This window comes from Echinops telfairi, unplaced genomic scaffold (assembly GCF_000313985.2).
Source record: "Echinops telfairi isolate 266 unplaced genomic scaffold, ASM31398v2 ScPeMD7_10;HRSCAF=50, whole genome shotgun sequence".
Lineage (NCBI taxonomy): Eukaryota > Metazoa > Chordata > Mammalia > Afrosoricida > Tenrecidae > Echinops > Echinops telfairi.
Genome location: NW_022103907.1, coordinates 9,863,744 through 9,889,416, shown reverse-complemented (window position 1 = coordinate 9,889,416; position 25,673 = coordinate 9,863,744). Strand labels below are relative to the sequence as shown.

Genomic DNA, 25,673 nt, shown 5'->3' with positions numbered 1-25,673 from the left:
AGAGGCGGTGGAAAATCTCACGTATCATGATATTAGAACAGAATAGATGCTCAGAGTCGGGCCTCAGGCAGTGCAAACTGCCTTTGATGGCTCCAGTTTTCTCGTAGGTCCCAGGACTCATGGGCTTATTGGAAGCATTCCAAGCAGAACAGGCTACACTCATCTTTATTTCCAGTTTTATGTCACTGCTTGGACCCATGGCCGTTAAGAAGTTTTAACGTGAACCGAATGAAAACGTACACATTCTTTCACTGTCAAGTGTTCCAGGAAGCCTACCTGGGATGGTAAAATAAAGACGACACTACTTTCATTTGCAGTCCCCAACGTTTCCCAAAGTGATCACCTGTGGCTGTGTTAACTAAACGCATCGGCAACTGCGGCCAGCGGTGGGAAGCACACACTGAGCCCAAGGCAGAAGCACCCAAACCAACCCGAGCGCGCACTGCACCGCAGAAGTTTCTCCATGGATCACTCGCGGGAACTGCCTCCGAAACCACGCTTACCTTCGCACACCGGGCAGCACTCCCCAGGCACCTTGACGGGGTTCATGCAGCTCTGTCCGCAGGCGGTCGCCACGCAGTGGGACTCCCCATTGATGCACTGGCAGAACGTGCAGTCGTCCTCCCGCCATCGGTCGCCGTGGGCGCGGATCTGTTCACTGGCAAAGCAGCCAGCGGGCTTATTAAAAGGATACACTGGATCTAAACCAAAACAGGAGCTCAGAGTCAGGCATCCTAAATGTGACCTCTGCCTGAAGCTAGAGCCACCCCTGACACACGCCCCCACCCCAATTCGAGGGATCGGCAGCATGAGCTATCTCTAGATGTGATGTGGATTTATGTCCACCTGCCCTGACACTGATGTCAGGCCAGTGTGGGGTGGGGGTGAGGGTGGGAATCTGCAGAACAAAAAGCTGTTGGGCAGCTGTTAAAACTTCACAGGGTTGGAAAACTTGTTTGAGCTGCGAGCTGGTAATTAGAAAGCACAGATCCATTTTAGGTGCAGAATGTTGTCTTGAGTTGTTCACTTCAGAGTTTCTCACACTTCTACTTCTTCACCTGCCAGGTGTAAGAACAATATCCCCATCTCATTTAAAAGTGCTGCTGCGCCTCAAGGTCTCACTGAACGGTAGGGCTGGGAGCCCCTAAGGGGCTGCGGCCTTGCTCTGGAAGAAGCAGGTTTACACTTCAGCTGGGGCTTATGCCCTACAGGGAAGGCAGGGCGCCTCAGGCTAGTTTCTCCCTAGGAGCTGGGCAGCAGGGGCAGTAACCATGGGAAGAAGGTAAAGGTAGCCAAGGCTACTGCTAAAAAGGAAATAAAAGCTTCCTGAGGTTACTGACAAGGAAACACTGCATAAATACTGAATGCAAAATCCCTGTGGTGCTACAACGATTCATCACTTGCGTGACTTTTTCAGAAACACATCAACAGGCCTCAGCAAGCCAATTTCTCTGTGCTGGGGGCAAATCCTAGCAGTTTCGAGGCTGGTTATCTCTATGCCATAAAGGCACTGGGGATTTTTTACAGCACCAAGATTTAAAACACCGCAGTCACAACTTTGCAGGTGGTGCAGGCCGAGACCAGAGTTAGAAGACTTAAAATTCTCTTATGAGAAAAATCTTGCACAACATACTTTTACGTTTCCACTTTGAGCCCAGGTTTGAATTCCAGGTGTGAGAAATAACCAGATCCCTGCCCAGACAGCTCACTACAATTATTACACAGAGGTGCCCGTCTATGGCTTTACCCCCCAACGCCCACATCGTTTCAAAGGCAGATACAGGCCTGGGGCGGCCAGGCAACAAGCCATCAGCAAGGTTCAACGTTTGATGTGATTGTCTTTATTATTACTATTTTAATAATTATTACACTGGTACAGATAGGAACTGGAAACACAGGGAATCCAGGACAAATGATCCCTTCAGGACCAGTGGTAAGAGTGGCGATATCAGGAGGGTGGAGGGAAGGTGGGGCAGAAAGGGGGAACCGATTACAAGGATCTACATATAACCCCCTTCCTGGGGGACGGATAACAGAAAAGTAGGTGAAGGGAGACGTCGGACAGTGCAAGACATGACAAAATAATAATGATTTATAAATTATCAAGGGTTCATGAGTGAGTGGGGAACAGGGAGGGAGGGAGAAAAACGAGGAGTTGATATCAAGGGCTCAAGTAGAAAGCAAATGTTTTGAGAATGATGATGGCAACAAATGTACAAATGTGCTTGACACAATGGATGGATGGATGGATTGTGATAAGAGGTGTATGAGCCCCCAATAAAATGATTTTTAAAAATCCCAGCAATATTTAAGAAACTAATTTACCTTTCTCCTATGTTGGCTATAATAATTTCTAGGGGTGGGGTGGGGAAGACACTGCATATTGCATATACTTGTGTATAAGCCAAGTTTTCCAGCACATTTTTAATGCAGTTTTTGTGGTAAAATTAGGTACCTCGGCTGATCATTTGGGTCACCTTATACTTGAGTGTATACGGGAATTGTTATGAACGATTATTCAATATTAGGAAGGAAGGTAATGTTTGGGGGGAAAAACACAATGATCTATGTATTTTCAGAGATTTCCTCTATGGGATAGATAAAACTTAATTATTTAAGGGGTAGAGAAGATTTTAGGAACAAATTAAAAAAAGGCGCAGGACAAGGTATGATGTTGTCCTCCTGTCCCTTGTGCAGAGCTTGCAGGGTGAGCTCTGTCCCAGGGTGGGCATGGCTGGATTCGCCCTGGAGCTCTGAGAACCAGTCAGGGCAGAAGGCTCATGAAGGTGTCCCCTCAGAGCAACCAGCTGGTGTGATTGAAGTTACACCAGAGCCCCAGGGCACCGAGTGCTGGTTCCTGACTCAACGGAAAACACACAAGGTATGCAGTTTTCCTGAACTCTAGCTTCCTAATCTTTAAACTGTGTGGGATGTAGTAGATGATATTCTGAGGTATCCTTCGGAGATGCTTACAGTGTCAGTGACAAGAAGGCAGAGCCTTACCAAGCAGGTAAGACCATGACTTCTTGGAGGGAAGAGGGCGTAGAGCGAAAGCAAGTCTCCCTCCCGGAACAACCAATGGGGCAGGCCACACCTGACACCTAGGTGGGCTGGGAGCTGGGGAGAATGATTCCATTTTCACCTCACACCTTTTCAAAGGAGGAGGGGTATGAGGGGCCCGATACCAAATGGAATGGCATGAGTATCAAGGTTAGTTCCTGAGCTGACGGGCCGTGCCTCTCAGTGCCTGCGCTTTCCACTGTGAGTGAACAATCAGAGAGCACTTGGTGCTTTCCAATGTCAGGTGAAGACAGAAGCTTTAGGACTGCAGGACGGCCAGAGGGGAGGATAAAGCACTTCCCTGACGTTTCAGGGCTATGCCTGGCACTCAGATGCTAACCCCCAGGAGCGCAGGATGTGCTTGCCCAGAGGTGCATTGGAAGAAAGCCCTGGGCAGCTGCTTTGGGAAAAAAAACATCACTGAAAACCCAAGGGAGCATAACTCTACTCTGACCCGTGACTCTATGGCAATCAGTTGGTTATTTACTCGAGTTCAACTCCCTCTGGGAGGAGAAAGTATATACTCAGGAGAGAGATCCTAAAGCCAGAAAAAGGGAATTTCCCCTACATTTGGATGAGAGTGAATTGGGACAATTTTGATACTCTAAACCATGTTCTGCCGTATTACTCTTTAATCGGTACCTCTTCTTACCTTCACAAACAGGGCAGCATTCCCCTTCTGGCACGTAGTACCTCTCGCAGTTGACCTCGCCACACTGGGCAGTGAAGCAGATGGAAACACCCCCTTGGCATCGGCAGAATCGACAGTTGTCCATTCGGAACATGTCTCCATCGTAGTATTCCACATTGTTGTACACACAGGCTGGCTTTGTTTCTGAAGGGAGTTAAATCAAACCAAAAAGTCATTTCTGAGTGGGGCCCACTAATGTTGCTCAAACAACCTCTAGAAGAGTCTGTCCGATGGCAGAAAGTCATAAATTAATGGAAACTTAATACACGGAGTAATTCAAGTTAACCAAAGCAACAAAGCATACCAATGTAAATTAAACAAAATATATTGTAACCCTCAATACACCATGACTCAATCTTCTCAGCCAACTCTGCATCAAGTTCTTCCAACCACTCTTTTGCCAAGCACAGTATCCTTCTCCAGGGACTAGTCCCATCTGATAAAATGTCCGGGGCACCTGATGACCATGAAACTACCTCTGCAATCTGTGCCGTGAAGGAAGCACCTTTATGTGTTAGATCACTTTCTATCTCAAACACAGATGACCGAGGTCCACATTGGGTTTTTTGTCTACTTCAAAAATTACTGAGGCATTGTGTGATCACGAGATGTCGAAGGGATCACTGAAGACAAATGGGTGCATAAGCAAATGTGGCGAATAAAGCTGATGGTGCCCGGCTATCAAAAAGTATAGCGTCTGGGATCTTAAAGGCTTGAAGGTAATCACGCGGCCATCAAGCTCAGAAGCAATAAAGCCCACATGGAAGAAGCACACCAGCCTATGTGATCACGAGGTGTCAAATGGATCAGGTATAAGGCATCATTAGAACAAAAAATCTTACCATAGTGAATGATGGGGGGAGTGTGGAGTGGAGACCCAAAGCCACTGGAGATCCCCTTGCAGAGGGGTCTCGGGGAGGAGAAGAGCCAGTCAGAGTGTGATGTAGCAACGATGAAAGATACAACTTCCCTCTAGTTCCTAAATGTTTCCTCCCCACTCCCACTATCATGACACGAATTCTACCTTGCAAGTCTGGCTAGACCAGAGGATGTACACTGGTAAAGACAGGAACTGGAAATCCAGGGCAGATGATCCCTACAGGACCAGTGGTGTGAGTGGTGATACTGGGAGGGTAGAGGGAGAGTGGGTTGGAAAGAGGGAATCGATTACAAGGAACTATATGTGACCTCCTCCCTGGGGGACGGACAAAAGAAAAGTGGGTGAAGGGAGACGTCGGACAGGGCAAGATATGACAAAATAACAATTTATAAACTATCAAGGGCTCATGAGGGAGGGGCGAGTGGGGAGGGAGGGGAAAAATGAGGACCTAATGTCGGGGGCTTAAGTGGAGAGAAAATGTTTTGAGAATGATGAGGGCAATGAATGTACAAATGCGCTTTACACAATTGATGTATGTATGGATTGTGATAAGAGTTGTGTGAGCCCCTAATAAATTGATTAAAAAAAAATTACTTAGGCATTTCTGGAGGTGAACTTCTCGCGTTCCACTGTTACCTATTCAATATAATCACTAATGCTTGACTCTTTACAAAACACCCCGTACAGGCCTCGGTTCACGAGCTCTCTTTCTGTCCTTGTCAGGTGCTAAGGAAGTTCCAACCCAAAGGGAGCCTCTGTTCAACAGAACAAAACACTCGGGTCTTGCACCAGCCTCACAACTGTCCCTGTGCTGGAGGCCACTGTTGCAGTGACGCTGCCACTCCACCGTCTCGCTGACCGTCCACTTTACCGAGTGGGACGTTCTCCTGAGAACCTGTCCAAAGCTGTGAGGCGGAGGCGTCTCCCTTTAGTTCTTCCAAGATAGATTCGTTGGTTCTCCTGCCCGTCCACGGTCTATTTAGTATTCTTTCCTACAGCATAATTCAAAGGCGTTAGTTGTTCTTCTGTCTTCTTTATTAATTGTCCAGCCTTTTTAACACTGCGTTGTAATCCATACTGAAGGCAGCATCTTTCTCTTCATCACGAAGTGCTTCAAGTCTTCTTCACTTTCAGTAAGTCAGTTCGTATTGTCTGCAAATCGAAAGTTGCTCACGATCCTGACACTGTGCTCTTCTCCATGTATTTGCTCAGTACAGACTGAGTAAGCAGAATGAAAGCGCACAACCCTGATCTGCCCCTTTCCGGACTTAAAACCAAGCAGTCTACCCTTGTTTGTATGCGTATCTCTTCTCGGTCTAAACATAGTGTTCCATGCTCCTAAGCTTCACAATGCTTTACAGAGCTTGTGATGATCCACACAATCCAATAGCTTTTCAGAGCCAATTAAATACAGGCACACATCTGTTTTATAATCTCTGCTTTTGGTCACGATCCATCTGATCTCAGCAATACTACTCATTTCCTAGTCTCTCTTAGTCTTCTTTGAATTTCTGATGGTTCTTGCTGAACTGCTGCAACTGTTTTTGCATGATCTTCAGCCAAACTTTGCTTGTGGGTGATATTAAAGATTGTTAGATGATTTCTACAGTCTGTTCAATCACCTTGCTTGAGAATAGGCACAAATCTGGATGGATCTCTTCCAGTTCCAGTTGGTTAGCCAGGTAAGTTGTCTTCTAAACTTCTTGGCACAGATAAATGCGCACTTCCAGTGCTTCATCAGCTTGTCGAAACATCTCAGTTGGTATCCTATCAATTCTTGGAGCCTTGATTTTGCCAATGCCTCAGTGCAGTTTGGCTCTCTTCCTTCAACACCATTGGTTCTTGATTATATGTTACCTTCTAAATGGTCGAACCTCGCTTAATCACCACAACAGAGATTACCTGACATAGAAATTATAATACTATGTTTAGATGAGAGCAGATGCTAATTTGCCCAAAGTCACACATAGAGCAAATGATAGAAGTAAACATACTACTACTAACTCATGTAACTTAAATCACATTATCTTTCCACAGTGTTTCAGTTATGTTTTGGTAAGAAATGATAGCCCAGCATTTAGAATTATCATCGTGTTATTAACAGTTTTTAAATGTTTTCTGCCCTGAAATACTTTCCCTAAATTTATTTCCTTTTCTAATTTCAGTTGACTTACTTTTAACGTATCTCACTAAACAGTGCTTTTACAAGAATACAAATGCAAAAGAACTTTGAAAATAATACTAGCAAATTGAATCCAGCAAGATGTAAAAAGGATTATACCACAAACAAGATAGAATTTATTTTAGGAATGCAAGGTTGGCTTAACATCCAAAATGAATTAATGCAAAATCTATCGATACCCTATTCAATAGATTAAAAGGGAAAACCACATTATCATCTCAACAAAGAAAAAGCTTTATGACAAAATTCAATATATTGCATGAAATACCCCACAACCTCTTCAACCTAAAAAATGGCAACAGAAAGCTCACAGCTAGCATCACATTTAATAGTGAAAACTGAATGATCTTCCAGTCATATCAGGAATAAGACAAGGATGTCCATTCTTATCATTTCTATTCAAGATCACACTGGAGGTTGTATCCGGGCGATTAGACCAGATAAAGAAATAAATAGCATTCATACTAGAGAGGAAGTAAAACTATGTATGCAGATTACATGATCTTAGTTATAAAAATCTAAAGAACCCACCAAAAGCCTATAGTTACTAGAACTAATAAATAGACAAGGTAAGCAAAGTTTCACAGTGGAGAATCAATAAAAAGTAAACTGCAATTCTACACACTTCCAATAAACAATTAAAATGGAATTTAAAAAGAAATTGCACTTACAATAGGATCAGAAGCGTAAAATACATAAGTTTACTTTGTATAAAGGCATACATTTAACTAAACAAGGCAAGCCTTATAGATGGGCCACTACAAAAGAACACTGAAGGAAATTACACAATATCTAAATAAGGAGAAAGACACTCCATGTTCATGGATTGGAAAATTTAAAATGCTAAGATGGAAATAGTCCTCCAATTGATTTACAGATTCAACTCATCTCTATCAAAAATCCCAGTGGCCTTTTGTTTGTATGTGTGTAAGAATTGCAGAAAATTCCTATTGAAATGCAAGTCAACCAGAACAGTAAACAATCTGGAAAGAAAATAACTTTGAAGGACTTATATGTCCCAATTTAAAATTCACTACAAGCTATAGAAGTCAAGATGGTATAAGATTGGCCTAAAGACAGACATACATAAATGGAAAGGAATTGAGAGTCCAGAAATAAACTCTATTTACTGATTTTGAAAAAAGTGTCAAGATAATTCAGTAGGGAGAGAGTTTTCCAACAGATATTGCTGGGATAAATGGATAGTCAAAAGCAAATAAAAGAAGACAGATTAATACATCTTAGAGCATGTACAAAAATTAATTTATATATTCAAAATAGATCACAGATATATGATCTAAGCAAAGGAGTTAAAACTCTAAAACCCTTGAAGGAAACACAGGAGTAAATCTTTCTGTATCTTTAGATTGGGCAATGGTTTCTTATCCATGACACCAAAAGCTTGGGGAACAAAAGGAAAAATAAGCAAGATAAACTAGACTTTAGTAATGCCTGTACATCAAAGGACACCATCAAAAAGGTGAAAAGATAACTCACAGGAAAACAATTTTGCCAATAATATATCTGGTATCTGGAATTAATTTTTTAAAACTCTCATAGCTCTGTTAACAAATGGACCAATAGTCCAATTTTAAAATGACCCATTATTGAAACAGTCACTTCTCCAAACAAGACATGTAAGTGACCGAGCAGCACATGAATAGATTTTCAACATATTTAGTCATCAGGGAGCTATCAAAAGCACAATGAAATACCACTTCGCACTCATGAGGATGGCTAGACTAAAAAGACAAGGGATGACAAGATTGATGGCGATGTGAGAAACTGAAACGCTTGTACATTGCTGGTAAGAATGTGAAATTTGGCAGCAGATGGCAGCTCCTCCAAATACTACAGTGTCACCAGCTGACTGGGCAATTCTATTGCTAAGTAAACACCCAAGAGAAAAGAAAGTCCATGTCTGCACATATCGACATACACAAGGTTCACAGCAGCATTACACCAAACAGCAGAAAGTGGAAAGAAGCTAAATGCCCACTAAGTAGTAAGTGGACAAACATTAAGTATATTTATATACTCAAACAGTGGGATTTTGAGGGGGTCAGAAAAACAGAAATACTGATACAGGCTACTGAATGAACAAGCCCTGGAAACATTAGGCTAAATGAAAGAAGCAAGTCACAAGTACAAAATGCCTAGGTACATTTATGAAGATCATAATTAGTATTTGTATAGGGCTTGGGGCGGAATGAAGAACAAGAGCTAATGGGTCTGTGGGTTTCTTTGGGAGGAGGAATATTAATGGAAATATTCTAAATTTTATCATCACAGTGACATCACAACTCTGTAAATATACTAAAAACCATTGAATTTTACAATTTAATTTGGTGCATTACATGGTACATACCTCAAAAAATTTAAAGATAATCTAAGGCTAAAGAGAGTTCTCCTTAGCTATTAAACCCTATGTATTAAGATGGTAAGTGTGGATTAAGGTAGATACACGAATTACAGTATCTGCATCTTTCATGGACTTGTATGTCTGTCCCAGTACCATGGCTTAATATTTCATCTTGCACGTCTGAAGTACTTTAGACTCTTTCATTGCATTTTGAGTTTGTATATTTCCACTGTATTTAAAGACAATTACTTTCTCATTTGACTTTGCAACAACCCTGCTACGAAGACAGAGCAAGTTAATTAATCTCTAGTTTTAAAAATCAGAATAGTAAAATTTAAAGAGATTAGCAGAGTTGGCTTAAGTCGAACAAGTGACCATTGTGTGCTTGTGTCCACATGTGCAGTGAATGGGTATTTATTTGACCTTCATAATAACAGACCTAGGAAGCCCTTGGGGCACTGGGTTAGGCGTCGTCTGCTAACCAGAAGGTAGCCACTTCAAACTCATCAGTGGCTACAAGGGAAACGGTGAGAATGTCTATTCCCAAGAAGATTTAGAGAAGTGGTTCTGAACCTGTGGGTCGCGACCCCTTTGAGATGGTCCAATGACCCTTTCACAGGGGTCACCCAATTCCTAACAGTAGCAGAATTACAGTTATGAAGTAGCACCAAAAATGATTTTATGGTTGGGGATCACCACAATATAAGGAACTGTTTTAAAGGGTCGTGGCATTAGGAAGGTGGAGAACCAGTGCTCTAGAGTCTCAGAAACCCCATGTCAAGTCCCTAGGAATCAACATGACCCAACCACACCTCCCATCTGGGGAAATAAAAAATATTAGTGCCAGATTTGAGGAAGGGAGGAGAAGGATTCTGGCTATGAACAAGTCTGCTCCAAGATAACTTGCTTTTGGGTGTGTGTGTGCGCATGTGTGTGCTGTGCACATGAGCATGTAGCTCTGAGGGGAGGGGACTCACCTGGACTAGAGCAGTTAGGTCTCAATAGCTAAGGCACAGGGAAGAAGGGAGAAAAATTAAGAAAGATGAGGAGTCTCAAAAAACACAGTCTAGAAAACACAATCAGTCCTTTAAGGGGGAGGAAATCATGCAACAAAATGAAATCTCTTGTTTGACGCAGACAGAAATTTATAGAGACTATTCAGAAAGATGCATGATAGAAAGGCTAGCACTAGTCTTTGAAAAGCAATGACCAATTATTTCACCTGTTGGGAGTATAAATGTGAATTTCTAGACCCTATAGAAACTGCTACTATGTCTATAAAATGAAGCTTTAAGTGGATGTAAAAAGGAAAAATATTGAGAAGAAATAATTTACGATGCAATTTGTATTTCTCAATGCAGACATGCATAAAAGTGTCTTCTCAGTGGTTTTTGTATGTGTTTTGTGTCTGCCCAATTATATTTTATGTTCCTACATTCTCAAATCTTCTCTACATCCTTTAATATATTCCAGAACTTCTGAAAATAAGCCTTAACAGTATAGACTGCTAATAAACTCTGCTGCCTGTCAAATTACACTGCCTGACAGGTGATGAGAGGCATGTCATTTTAGAGAAGGAAAAGTCCAACATGTAGAACTTCTTATCAAACGTGAGAGTGAAAAACAAAGACAAACAGGTACACACTTTCATTGCTGTTTCTTTTCAACATCTCAGTAGAAAATGGTTACTATCTTGCCCTTGGTCTCAGAGATAGTGAGCAGTATAAGAAGCAAGTTAGTAAGCATGAGAGACAGACAAAGTCTACACCTCTCCCAAAGTCAATGGCAGCCTGATGTATCCCACGGGGAAGGGTATGTGGGTTTCCCCAAACACAGAGGGAAAACAGCCACATCAACGAAAGGATCTTTTCTAGGAGGTAAGAAGTGGGGTAAAATTGTGCTAGAGCAGCAGTTCTCAACCTGTGTGTCGTGACCCCTTTGGGGGTCCAACGACCTTTTCACAGGGGTCGCCCGATTAATAACAGTAGTAAAATTACAGTGATGAAGTAGCAACGAACATGATTTTTCCGTTCGGGGGTCACCACAACATGAGGAACCGTATTAAAGGGTCAAGGCATTAGGAAGGTTGAGAACCATGGTGCTAGAGTATCCTTAGCAGATCTGATTTAGGACTGAGGAAAGAGAACAAATACTTGCAAAGGATTTGATCACTCTTGACCACAATTGGCTTCAGATGACTCAGGGAACACATGGGGTAACCAGTAAACACATACTGAACAGAGCAACCCTTTTGAAGTGCCAGGTTCTCTCTTTCACCACAGCCGTCACCATTATGTCTCTAGAAACATTACAGGGCATGGTTGCTATTCAGACAACGAGCCCTTAATAAATGTTCCTGCACCAGTTTTCCTCTTGGGAAGATTCAGGTCTGGGTTTTCTAGGCCAAATTTTTACATGAGGAGGAAGTGGACTTTGAATATGGCGTTCCCTTGATCAATCAACTTACATGTTGGCATAGTACAGGGAATCCTGGCTGTGCCGATATAGAATACTCTCAGTTTTTATTAACATTGATCTATGTCTGAATAAATGGCAACCAATTATTCAGTGGGACAAACTGACCTTCATAAAGGCCCTCAGTTATTAATGGTCATATAACATCTGCATCTTAATACTGTTTAAGAGCCCCGTAGAAACCGTGTTTTCATGGACAACAATGCTGAATGACACAAAACAGATGCAATGCACAGGCCGAGGCTGAGTTGTATGCCCGTCTTCCTTCTCGGAACAAATATCTGCTTTTGCACAACCTTGCTGTGTGTTATGACCCTGTTCCTGCTACCCAGACTAGTCCCTCACATTTCTCAGTCCTTCCACCGGTGCAAACAGAAAGAGACTTGTCATCTTTTATATGGATGGTGTGTCCTTACTGCTGCGACTGTTGACTGACCTACTGCTATCTGGTCAATTCCAACTCGAAGCAACCCAGTGGGGGCACAAAAGAACTTTCATTTGTGATGTCGAAGGCTGTCCATCTCTTCAGGAACAGGCTGCCTCATCTCCCACCCATGGTGTGGCGGTTGGCAGTCCAATGCTGAATGCATTTTGCTACCGCCAGTCTGGTCCTGCCAACTAGTTTGTCATAGAGAAGCACTCCACTACTAATCTTTACAAGCTCAGAGAAATTTTGGTAATTGAATCTAGTTTTTACTCAGCAATGTAATGCCACAGATGGTGAATTAATTGTATTAATTTAGGATCCTTTTATAGTGAAGACCCTCAACCCATGACTCTATTTTATTTCTATTATTCTGCATAGACTGTGGGCAACTGGTCACATCTAAGTAACTGAATGATTGTTTCCACAGTCTATACTTGGACTTTTAGAACCAAATGCCTCCAGGATTGAGGGCACCGGAAAAGTGTCCGACAATGGGAAGCAATCAGACAACCTGGCAAAGACATGCTTGAGTAAAAGTAGAAGCCACTACTCAGCCCTAGCTGACTGCTGAGAAAGTGTTTTGTGTGGGTTGGAGCAGACAGAGAACCATTTCTGGAAAAGAAAGGAATTGTTCTACTATGGCTCTGGAGGTCTATTTCTAGGTGATGAATGCAATGACTTCTAAACTGACCTAGCAGGAGCTCATTCATACCACCTAGTCCTTTGGGATCTACACAACAACGTTCATACTCAATCAGCAACTTGCGAGGCCTGTGTCAGAGAATACATTCACAGTGGGGTTTGTAACGTTCTGACCCTTTGTGGTTATTAGGCGTCTTCCGGTTGGTTCCAACTCACAGGGACCCTATCTATGTACAGCGGGAAAGAAACACCGCCCGGTTTGGCGCTATGCTCACAGTTGCTCTCAGGTGGGGGCCCATCGTTGAAGCCACTGCATGGATACATTTTGCCAAGGGCTTTCCTCTCTTTTGCTGACTCTACCTCAGCAAGCAAGATGTTCTTCTCCTGGTCGGTCCCTCCCGACATGTCCTCAATGCACGCGACCAAGTCTTGCCATCCTTGCCTCTACGGAGCTGTACTTCTTCCCAGCAGCTGTCTGTCCTTCTGGCAGCCCGTGGTACTTTCCAAGTTCTTCACTAGCGTCACCACTCAGACAGATCGATTCTTCTTTCATCTTAGGGCTGGAGCCCTTTTCTCGTTTTAATTTAAAGCTTAATGTTTAATTTTTTGTTTACATATCCATTTTACCCTTTTGTTTGTGGAATGTAATGCTTACCAAGAAAAATATGTTCTGTGAAGTTGCATAACCCATCTCATCAACTCAAGTCACTAACCGCACCCAATGAAGCTCCCTCCCCACATCTAGTTCTTTTTTTTCTCTTCCCAATCTCCCTCCCTGCTCTCCTGTCCCCTACCGCCTCCCCCAACCCCAACTCCCACCCCTGGCCTCATCGTATTCATCGTCTTCTAAAGTCTTATCCTTTGGTGTGAAACACGTTTCTCTATAATAATGGTGGCATAAAATATCTTTATGAGACTAACTTTGCTGAGCACAGTGCTCTCTAATTCTATGTCTTCAGGTGTTTGATGGATTCAACACTGGTTTCTGACGATGCACAATGTTCCACTGTATGAATGCTCCAGAGTTTGTTTATCCATTTCTGTATCAATGGAGTTTTTATTGTTTCCATCTTTCTGCGATTATAGATACTGCTGCAATAAACATGTCTGTTTGTGTTTTGTTCTTTATTTCTTTAGGGTATCGATAAAGTAGAGAAACTGCAGTATCATAGGCATTTGTTTTTGTACCAGTTTACGCATGTGGCATACTGATTTCCAGTGGTTGTAGAATTCTACCATCTCACCAGTCATATATGAGCACTCCAGCCTCTCCATGTTCTCTCTGCTCTTTCCTGGTTTTTCAATTTTGCTTTCCTCCCATCGTGGTACTGCATTCTTTTTCATATAACCCAGCTTCTCTGATTATTTTGCTCACCATAGAGATTCAACAAGTATGGTTAGAGGGTAAAACCCTTACACCCATCTTTCCTGATTTTAAATGAGTAGTGATCCTTTGTTCGGGTCCCACGACTGCCTCCTGTTCGTGCACAAGTTCCACACGAACACAATGAAGTGTTCTGGAATGGCCATTCTTTCCAAGACGATCCATGGTTTCTTATGATCCACAAAGGCAAGTGCCTTTGCACGTCAATAAGACACAAGTGAACATCTTTCTGGTAAACTCTGCTTGTGACCAAGATTCATCTGACACCAGCAATGATATATCCCTGTTCCATGTCCTCCTCTGAATCTGAATTGAACCTCTGGCAGCTCCCTGTCAGTGTGCTGCTGCAACCATTGCTGGATGATCTTCAGCAAAACTTTGCTTGTATCTAATATCAAGGATATTGTTCCATAAGTTGAGCATACTGATACTGATACTCAGTGTACTCCCTTCTGAGCGGAGATCTCTACATCTCCTACCCAAGAACCCGGGTTCTAGCTGTGTGCCGAAGAAGTGTCCTCTTAGAGCTGCTTCCCCTGAGTTGTTTTTATTTTCTATTTTTAGACAAACAGCCGCAGGAGACGTGTCTCTTCGTAGAGTTGAGCGCATTGGTGACTTTATCATTCAGTGTTCTCTCGGTTCATTTCCAAGTGAGAAATTTCCACTGGCGAGCGTGCTGTCCTGCCCAGCAGGTTTCTCGCCCTCGGGAAAGAAGAACTGTGCAGCTGAGCCTCTCTCCTTTGCCACCCGGGCTGCTGGAGGGTGGAAGTCTAATTTAAGATTTAACTCGGCGACTGCACAGACACAGAGGGCCTGCCTAGCTGCGGACTCTTGGTCTGGTTTCCACTTTTACTTTACATTCTACGGCTCTGTTCTCTGTTAGGCATATTTTACCTGTAGGTTATTGTATCTGTTCTCACCGTCAATTGCCTTAAAGCAAGGCATAAAGCAATTTTATAAGAGAAACGACAGACTTCTGCTTTTCTGGGTGATGGTCATGAGTCTGTGACATACAAGTTCACTTTCCAAAGGTGAACTTCTGACATGACGTCAGCATGATTTTCCCTGGGTATTGGGTGGTAAATCTCTATTCATCCATGTATCCATATACATATATATGCCCATGGGTTCCTCTGTGGAGATTTATACACATGTACGTGTGTGTGTGTGTAACTACACTCAATAGGGTAAGTCAAAAGTATTACTACAAAATACTAGAAGCCTTCATTAAACAGAAGTATCAACATGCAAAGCTATTTCTGGACATATCCTCCACCTAGAGCTATACACTTCTAAAAGCCTTCTTTTTCTCTAGCCCTGCCCTTCCCTGAATCAGTCTGTGCTCTTTGATTTACAGCATGGGGGAGGGGGGCGGGGGGGTGCAGTTTTGGCATCACCAAGGGCTGCAAATTTGTGTTTTTAAATGACTTTTGGGGGGTTGGGGGACAGAAAGAAGTCTGAAAGGGGCAGCACTAGGCTGCGGGGTGGATGGGCTAAGGTTTCCCATTGAACTTCTCATAGCCCTTGAAGCCCTCAAAGAATGAGCAGCACATTGGATGGAAAAAAGTCCTCAGCCCCAACTTCCTGGTCTTTTTGCTCACCAGTGCAGTCTCCAATTTTGTTAAAACTTCTCCATAATAAACCCCATGACCATCCTGTGTCTTTCTAGAAAACCTGTCAAGATCACCCCCTGCAGAATCCTAAAAATGTCACCCTACCCTTCTGAGATGACCTCTCTGCCCGGAATTGCACTGTCCCAGCAGATTCTGTTCTGATGGGATCTTCTGAAGACCAGTGCGTTACTGAGAGAACTTGTCTGCAGCCATCTGCTGACTCCAGAGACCTGCTTAAGCGCATGTTGTTTGGAATTAGCCCACGCATGCATGAACTGGCACCAGAGTACGTAGACACGGGGCCAGGGGGTGGGTGGGGTGGGGCTGGTGCCAGAGGGGGAAGAAACAAAGAAATGTAACATCTATTGTAAAAAGTCAGATACAGGCCTTTGACATCCAAACATGGTTCAGTAAGATAAATTATCACAGTGTTATGGTTCCCGGTCTTATTTACAACTGACTGACTAATGTGGCAGCAGATGTAGAACAAAAAATAAATTTAAAAAATAATTCCAAAAGTTTACCGGCACAAGAGAGAAACCACCACTAGCAACACTGTGCCTGTGTTCTGTTGTCTGAACAGTTCCTCAGGGCAGACAAACGTCCTAGTACTTGGCGTGGGGTTTGAGGCGACCAGCAGGGGCAGTCTTCAACAGTCATCTCCGGCCGCTGAGGTGGGGCACAGTTATCAGCTATCTCAGGGACCTCAGACTGGAAGCAACTCAGCTAACATGTCCTCATAAAAAAATGGCATGACCCTCCAGTTTCTATCAACAAGAAGCAAGGAGAGAAAACTCTCTTCTTCATCACCCAGAGGAAGCAAGAGCCAATGCTGTTATTAGGGACGGTATTTCTGGGAGACAGATGACGTAAGATTAAAGGGTGGAGAAGCCCAACATTCCCACACAGAGCAAGCCCTCTCTGAGCAGGTGTTTTAACAGCCGCCTCGAGACACAAGCTCACTCATACAGTCAGCAAAATCTGGGCATCCTACGTAAGCCAGGTTCTGTGCTAATGTTCACAGACCCAAGGATGAAAGTGCTGGGTGCCTCGATCTGTCGGTGCTCATTCTGGAATGGGAGACAGGCAAGAGAGTAGGTACCTGTAAGGCAGAGTGATCGGTGCTCGAAGGAAATTTGTCGGAGACGACAGGGGGAGCCCAGGGCAGGCACAGACTCTTCGGGTCTCCAATGGTACGAGTCAGAATTCACAGCATAGCACCACTGACAAATTAAAATGCAGTGGAGCCAGGGGGGAAAGGTGTGTCTGACTCTTCACTGGTGTTCCCCAGGCATTACTGACGGCCGGATGATAGCGTGGGCGAGCGGAGTGTCAGGAGTCTGTGCACACCCGGCAGTCTGTCTGCAGCCCTCGCTGCTGAGTGCTTGGGCTTACTGGGCTTTTTCTAAAGTCCTTCGATTTGTAGCCAGGAAGCTCCTCTCACCTTCTCTACCCCTGCCAATGCCCATTTCAGAGTCCTGAACAGGAGGGAGGTGCATAAAATCATAAAAACCACTAGCACCTTTGTTACAATTCCACATGTCACACATTAAAACCCAGCTTCATTTACCATTAGGAACCTTGATGGCGTAATGGTTACGAGTTGGGCTGCTACAGAGAAGGTCAGCCATGCGAAACCACTAGCCACTCGTTGGGAGAAATGAGGCTCTCTACTCCTGTCAAGAATTAGAGTCTCAGAGACTCCCTGGGGGAGTTCTGGCCTGTTCTAAGGGGTTCCTAGGAGAGGGTCGTTGACTCAGTGACAATGAGTCTGGTTTTCTGTTCAATTTTCCCGTATTAACTCCATTTTACAGATGCAGGTGCTGAAGGCCCAGGAGCCCAACCCCCTCCCGTAGGAACTGGAAGAATCAGTACTCAGACGGTAGTCCTCTGGGTCCAATCTGTGCTCTCCCCAGAGCGCTGAAGTCATGGTGGGTTTGTTCCAAACAAAACCACAAGACCACATGTGACCACTGGCCTCCAAACCACAGGATACAATCGAACAGGACTCCGCTGTTACCTAACCCTTTGCTGTGGGGCAAGGGAGAGTTTAGGATTGGGGCAGGAAACCCTGACCCTACCAGACATCCCCAGTTCACAGGAATATATCTCTGTCCTTCTGCTGTACATGTCCAAACCCATCTGTTTGCCTGCGGAGAACCAATGATGTCTGATAACGGTTGCCATCTCACTTGCTTAGCTTTCATTTCCTTACTTCTGAAAAAGAGCCCTATTGGCATAGTGGTTATTGTTGGCCTGCCATCCCCCATGGTCAGCAGTTCAAAACCGCCAGCAGCTCTGAAAGAGATAGGCTGGGCTTTCTACTCCTGTAACCAGTGACCGTCTCGGAAACCCGCAGGGGGTCACCATGAGTCAGCAATGGCTCAATCGATCGATGGCAGGGAGTTTTGTTTTCTCTTCTAACAGGGCTAAGGGAGGGGTACTGTTTTGGGTTGTCCTCCCTAGGGGTTCTGGTGACGGGGTGCTTATTCATTGGGCTGCTGACCACAGGAGTTCAAACTCACCTGCCACTCTGAGGGCCAAAGTCTTCTATTCCTGTGAAGAATTACTGTCACAGAAACCCACAGGGACAGGTGGACTCTGTCCTGGAGGGTCACTACGAGTCGGCATTGACTTGATGGCAGTGAGAGTGGTTTCCCTTCTAGCCATCTAATTTCCATCAAAATTATGTCTCTTCCTTAAGCGACAAGTACCACACTCTCTTGGGAAAGGTCAAAATGAGAAGTGGATTCTATCAGAAGGGGTCTTTGGACTGGAGAATCCTTTTCCTGGCCCCCCACGTGGGCCACACTAATGACTGAACAATGGCCAAAGACGGGTGACGTGGGAAAGATGGACAATGCTCTTTCTAAGTTGCGGTCTCTCCAGTGTGCTCTAGTTCCACCGAGTGCCTCCTGACAGAGTGGCAAATGAGTGCAGCAGAAATAGGTCGTGGGTTTCTCCAGTCTTCTCCTGACAACACGGCATTTCTGAACGGGCAGCACACAGCAGAGTGTGGGCTGCGTGTAACATGCTAGTGCGTTTCTAAGATTCTCTTTCTGAAGAGTGGAGCAATGAGCCTCGCCCCAGCACCCTTGATGGTGCCGTGGGACTTTGGAAAACCTGCTTGCTGAGCCAGTTCCTGCAATTCTCCGAGTACTTTCCCTGCCTCCCATAGGCAGACACAGCTCATTTAACCCTCCCGCTCCTCCTCCTCCTCCTCCTCTGAGACACATGTGCCCTCTCTGAGAACAAGAGAAACCCCACGTACCATTAACACATTCAAAGACATCACAGCACTTTCCGGGTGTCCCATCTCCACGAGAGACTATGCGGGGAGTGGCTCCCACCTCACACACGGGGAAACCACATAAGCCAGAGAGACACTCGCATCTGAAACCAAAGAAAAGGGAAGGAAAACCCCATGAATAAGCAACAACACAGAAGTGGGGGTACTGCAAAAACAGTGGCAGCGGTGGTAGCTGAAGGATTGGCCCATGTCCCCGACACTGCCTGTTTATCGGGCACCCTGGGGAGTGAGGGGACCCGAGGTGATTTTGCTTCTCAAATATGCAATGTGCATCTCCATCTCCTTGATACACACTCGGGTTAAAAATTTTTTTTCAACCACTTTGAGATATTTCTAAAATGCATGACGACGTGCATTTCTCACTGAACCAGGCTGACAATGAGCGTAACAAACCTTTTCTTGACGACTCCAAGCCATCCTTACGTGCATACATGATTGCACGTACATACACGATTGCACGTCCATCCACGATTGTACTACACAGGGAACCAGTGAGGCCTGCCAAAGCCAGCACGAAAGGTCTGCTCCTGCATTTTCAAATGACCTGACGTTCCTGATTTGCAGGAGATTTGCAGATTCTTCTTTCAATTAATAAGTGATTGGCTCCTCTCGGGAATGCTGCCAGTGTGATCGTGTCGAGTCACATACCCTATCTTGAGTCCCATTTATTTTGCAATTGTGTTTAATCGCAGAAGAAAGACTCTGATCAGAGGCTGAGTTGCTCATTATCAATCAAGGCTGGGCGCTCTATCAACCAGACTGGTGACATCTCTCTTGAAAGCTGCAGTCCTAGTTTTTGGACATCTAAGTTATCATCTGCGCATTTATCTCTACACGCACGAATGAGGTAGGTGTTAATGAACCGCAAGCCAGCTCGGATGGTCCTCATCACGCCGCTGTCAAACTTGCCTACACAGAGAAGCACAACAATCGTGGGCAGGTAAAGTAAGAGAAGAAGGGGAAAAATGTATCTTGGTTGTTAGCTGGCATTAGAAATGCTGCTATTACCTGCCATCTAGCCCTTGTAGTGAAATCAATCACCGTGCGCTACAAGGTTTGCACGGGCTGATGTTTTTGAAGCTGATCACCAAGCTTTTCTTCCTAATCTGTCTCAGTCTGGAAACGGCTAAAAACCTGTTAGCGGCAGGCAGGTCAACAAATAGATGGGTGGTGGCTTTTCGCTTGAAGAACATCGCTTGGAAACTGAGCCTGGCTTTCCCGCATGGAAGTGAGAATTCTAGCACTGAACTTCCCATGTCCCCCCATTGCAACAGGCAGCAGGACCAGTAGCATGTACATGGGATGACAGGCAAGAGGGGCTGGATGCTGGGGACGCCCATGGGGGTGGAAGCATGGATCGCAAAGGTGGAGAGGATGAAGGAGGGGAAGGGGTAGGAAGATTCCAGGTTGACAGATGTGAAAGAAAGAAACATCTAAGAAAAAAGGACACCGTACATAAAATGAGTGGGACGGTATGCAGAGGAGGGGTCAAAATGAAGAGAGTCATTCCTGGCAGGGAAGAACAATTAATGCATTTTTTTTCTTATGTGACTGGCTTGTTCTCTACGGTTCTTCAGATCTTTACTAAGTGAAAATGCGCATATGTAGTCCACAGTACCCCAACATCCAAGCCTCGAGGCTTAGTTATCTCACTGCCATCGAGTCAATTCCTATCAATAACAACCCTAGAGGGCAGAGAAGAATTGCCCCTGTGGGCCTGACACTGTAATCCTTTATGGGAGTTCAAAGTTTCATCTTTCCCCCAGGAGCTCCCGGTGGTTTCAAACTGCTGACCTTCAGATGAGCAGCCCAACATGCGGTCCCCCATGGCTCTAAAGTTCCCAGAGGTTTACCCACACATAGAGCTAACTGTAGACTTAGAAAGGAAATGAGATTTAAAGTTGCACCAAAGCCCGCAATCAGGCTACTGAGAAGCATACATGGCTCACTGAGCCTGCTAAGGGATGCTGGGATGCTGACAGCGCTGGGATCCTGAGAGAGGAGGGGGTTGAGTAATTAAGGTTTGCCTGCAGTGGTTATTTCTGCGTTCAGTTAAGCATGAGCGCTTCCTGGTTTTGTGTTAGCTAATCTGGGAGCTCTCATCTGGAAGTCCGTATCCTATAGGGCAATCACCCTCTAGGGCAGGGGTCCTCAAACTTTTTAAACAGGAGGCCAGCTCACTGTCCCTCAGACCTGTTGGAGGGCCGGACTATAGTTTTAAAAAAAAACTATGAACAAGTTCCTATGCACACTGCACATATCTTATTTTGAAGTTAAAAAAAACAAAAGGGGGTATAAACACCAGGCGGGTGCATAAATGTCCTCAGCAGGCCGCATGTGGCCCGCGGGCCAGAGTTTGAGGACACCTGCTCTAGGGGCTGAGTTCATAGGTGGTAGGCTCTCAGTGCCTGTGAAGGTTAGTCCAGACTCTCGCTTCTACATGCCTCAGCACTGCAATTGTCCACAGGTCCTCATACCGCAGTGACGTTCCAGTAGCAATATACTTCTTGCACTCATTGAATCTGGCATTCTGTACAGCTTAAGCTCCTAAAAGTTTACAGAATGGTACCTAATAATGGGGCCACCCCTGTTCCCAACATCTAAACCTGATTAGAATGAGAGCCATCTCATGTACATCTCCTGGAATTCCCAAGCTCACACCTACTGGCGTGTTTCAGAGAACTGTTCTGTCTTAAACATCAAGCATACAATGGACCAAAAAAGCACCACTTCATATGTCATCTTTCAACCTCTCAGCCACCTTCACCAAATGCTGCATGCTCTTACGGGGTGCTGGGGGGTCTATCAGAAATCATGCCTTGCCTCAATCTCGCCGTCTTCTTCCTTCTCCTATTTCTGACTGATTTCCCAACATTTAAATCCCTCTCATTTTCCTGGGGTCCCCAGGTGGTGAAAAGGGTGGCTAATCGCAGGGCTACCAATGGAAAGGTTGTCTGAGTGAGTCCATGCAGTCACCTCGGAAGAGAGGCCTGGCACTCTGCTTCAGAAAAATCAGCCACTGGGAAGCCTCACGGAGCATGGCCCTACTCTGACGCTGTGCAGTCCCCAGGGTCAAAATCAACTCTGCAGACACGGGCCTTGGCTTCTATTGTTTCCCTAGAGCAGCGGTTCTCAACCTGTGGGTCGTGACCCCTTTTGGGGGTGCAACAACCCTGTCACAGGGGTCGCCAGATTCATAACAGTAGCAAAATGACAGTGATGAAGTAGCAACGGAAATAATGTTATGGTTGGGGGTCACCACAACACGAGGAACTGTACTGAAGGGTCATGGCATGAGGAAGGTTGGGAACCACGGCCCTGGAGGCTTGGCTCTAGCAGTAGCAGTTCTAAAACTGCTCACAACAGACCCATTCAAGAGCGAGCCAGGCACCCTGGATTTTCATTTCTGAGCTCAGGATGACTGATGTTAAAGATGCCAGAAGAATGAGCCCCAGGGTTTTTCCAGCGGCATGCTCCCGGCTCCTTCTCTCCTTTGCTCTGGCCCCTCCCAGGCACAGCAAATATCTGATGTCTCAGAGCTTCCTCTGGACCTGGAGGTGAGAAGGTGTTAGAGACTGTATTCCTTAATGAAGGAGGAGCTGGCGAAGGAGTTCGCAAAAGCGCAAGCCTGGGTGCGGGTCACGTGTCTGTCAGGTAGCTGTCCATTAGACTGAACCCTTACTAAATTGCCATTTTTGCGGGTCAAAGATGGAGAGATGGCAATTCCATGCAGTTCATCATACTACCACTCCCAGGAGTTATCGCTTGAGCCATACAGCGACATTCTCTCTCCCAGGTAACAACAGGACAAACATTTTGTTGTATTTGCCCAGATATTTATGTCCCCAGATCATGTTTCATGTCTTTTTTTTTTTAAGAATAGTCTAGATTCTCTGGCTGATCTATGCTAAAAAGTATGTATCGTTCCTTCTTCAGAAGAAAGCGATGAGACAGATAGCTTAATCAACTGTCCAGAAATTAAATTGCCCTCCCTGCTCACTGTTTAGTAGAAGAGAACAGATTCTCGTGTGTTGAGTAACAAAGAGGAAACATTGAATGAGAAACAACTGAACTAGGCACGCTGTGCCCTGTCTTTACTGCTTCTTTCTCCCCGTTGTTTTTTCTTCCTACCCATCTTTTGCCTGTCTCTCCCCCAAACTTCTGCGTACAGGCGGGGCAGAGAGAAAGTGCGTGTCTGAGGGGCAAAGGAAACTTTTCACACTAGCCTAAGGGAGGCGATGCTTAGTTAAGCTGCGGCCACACTAACTCTTCAGTACTGGAAACTCCATGCTCTCCAACTCTAACTTGGTCTCTCCACCCAAGACCACACCTTGGTGCCCAACTTCCTTTCCATACCCCCCAGGTCTGCGCCCCACACTTGCTTAGTCAACTGCACCCTTAGTAACAGATTCCTGCAGGGACCCTTCACTTCCATGATCTACCTCTCCGTCTACCATTCCATGGTCTCAAACCCATACTTCCCTCCTTTGTCCTCAGAAGGGCAGCTACCACGTTGGCAATCTTCAAACACGCCTTTACTCTGCTGACTTATCCCTGCTCACCTTTCCCCTCCGGAGCAAACCCTCTTCTCCGGCCAGCTCCCCTCCACATGCCACCTTGCCTTTCTGAAAGGGCTCCCCTCGCTCTGTCCTGTGGTGACCTGAGTACCACCTGGCTGAGGTCATGGTGTCCGTTGATGGTGTCTATCATGAAATAGTATCTCTTAAATGGAACAGAACTGGAGACAAAGGAGGAGGAGACCACTAACAAACAAAACAAAAGGTCCAAGGAACAAGGGGGATGGGGGTGGGCAAAAGCCCTGCCATTTCTATGCTGCGAACTCATACAGGCTGGTCCGGGCAGAGTTGCTATTGACCCAATCCTCGGAGCAGAAATGCACAGGGCTTGCGTTTAATAACAGCGTCACTGATTTATAATCATGAGCCTTAAAACTTGCCCTTCCGGAGTATACAATTCAGACGTTTTTAAGATACCCGCAGTGGTGTACAACCATCACTACTATGTGATTTTAGGACACTCACCACCACTCAAAAGAAACCCCTTTAGGAGTTACTCCCCATTCCTGCCTCCTCCAGCCCCTGGCAACCACTCATCTGCTTTCGGTCTCGATGGATTTGCCGATTCTGTGTTTCATTTAAATGGAATCACACACTGAGTGGGCCAATGGCTTTTTAACTTCAAACAAGCAACAACCTGTATGCAATTTGCCAAGTGGGGGTGGGGAGAATGGAGCCTCTAATGTTATCCTCAGTATTAAGATAATGGTCAATGCGCCACATTAATGGATTTTTGCATAATGTAATCACAGCTGTAGCCAGGTGGGACTTGGTTAATCTGTCTTTTTTTTCTCGTGCAGGTAATGGATTCAGCTAAGTGGGCATCTGAGCAAGGGAGAGCATGATGAACAGCATGCAGAAACCATCTAGCCCCTAGAGGGCACTCACCTCCTTAGGAGGTCCACGCCGCCCTGGAAGGCTGTGCGCATGTATTCTCACCCTTCCTGTTCATTCCTCCTGGATTACACACAAGGGCCCGGGTGGCCCAGAAAGCCAGTGGCCTAGCTGCGCAGGTGATGATGTGCTCCTAAGTCTGGCTGTTACCTGCCCTTCAGTTTCAGCACCCCACTGCTTCCACCATACACTCCACTCGCCGGCAACTAAGGCTATCTCTGCTGTCCAATGATCCAGTATGTCCACCCCTTGTCACTCCAGCCCCAGCGCATGCATACACCCCCCTGTGGATGTCCAGCTCTGCTGGGCCCTTAGGGAATTCCACACAGCCATTAGGACCACCCACCCAAGGAGAGCCGCCCGCTGCTCAAAAGCAGCAGCCAGAATTCATTCTCCCTCCCGGGCTTCACTAGCACAGAGGGATGCCTAACTCTGGGAGTGTGCCTGCGTGCTGCAGCTGCTCTGTGCACCCGCGAGTGCCCAGAGCAGGCCGCGCCCAATACATGGAGTGAGAAAATCACATAATAATAGTTTGGAGTATTTTTTTTTCATGGGTTAAGTCAGGGGCTAAAGCATGTATTGTTTTTGTTTTCTAAAACTACAAGTTTTAAACTTAAGGGATGACAGGTATTGTGTTTTACACGTTCCATGTGTGGGAGGAAACACGGATGGAATTATTTCCAATGTGGATCACGGGTCGCCACACTGCTGGACTGTTTTGCTGAAGGCCTGGGGCCCTGCTCTGCCACCTACCCCTCTACGGGCTCCCCAGGAGATTCCAATGCAGGAGGTCGGGGCCTCCCCCAGGCTGGGACATCCACTCTGATGGGGGTAGGATTGCCTTAGTATAATTTGCGCGTGCGCGCGCGCACACACACACACACACACACACACACAGAAAAAGTCAAGTAGGACTAGTTTTAACAATTTAATAAGAACAGTTATGAGTACATGCTCCCTCACTAACAACAACTCCTTCCTCCCAGAATACACTGGACACTAAGAGGGAAGGAAAGAAGAACTTTATTTACGATCCGATTACCATCAACTACCAGGAGAATGTGTCAGCACTAGTGAGCCTCTGAAACTCCCAGAGGCTTGCTTTCCTCATTCATAAAACGAGATGGCTGGATCAGTACCACCTGTCGCCGAACCAGTCGTGATGCCAGCCCTCCC

At 45.4% G+C, this 25,673-nt stretch overlaps 1 protein-coding gene across 4 annotated transcripts in view; it reads right to left on the bottom strand.

Moving 5' to 3' along the window:
* Window positions 1–25,673, bottom strand: part of CRIM1 (cysteine rich transmembrane BMP regulator 1) — a 221,696-nt gene that overhangs the window by 93,582 nt on the left and 102,441 nt on the right. For 3 of the 4 annotated variants that reach the window (XM_045287039.1, XM_045287038.1, XM_045287040.1), the window contains 3 exons: window positions 18,988–19,109; window positions 3,713–3,895; window positions 504–701 (listed from right to left, as the gene is read on the bottom strand). In XM_045287039.1, coding sequence (XP_045142974.1) covers window positions 504–701; window positions 3,713–3,895; window positions 18,988–19,109 — 503 coding nt within the window. The remainder of the gene's footprint in view (window positions 1–503; window positions 702–3,712; window positions 3,896–18,987; window positions 19,110–25,673) is intronic. The other variant, XM_045287041.1, reaches the window with a different exon arrangement.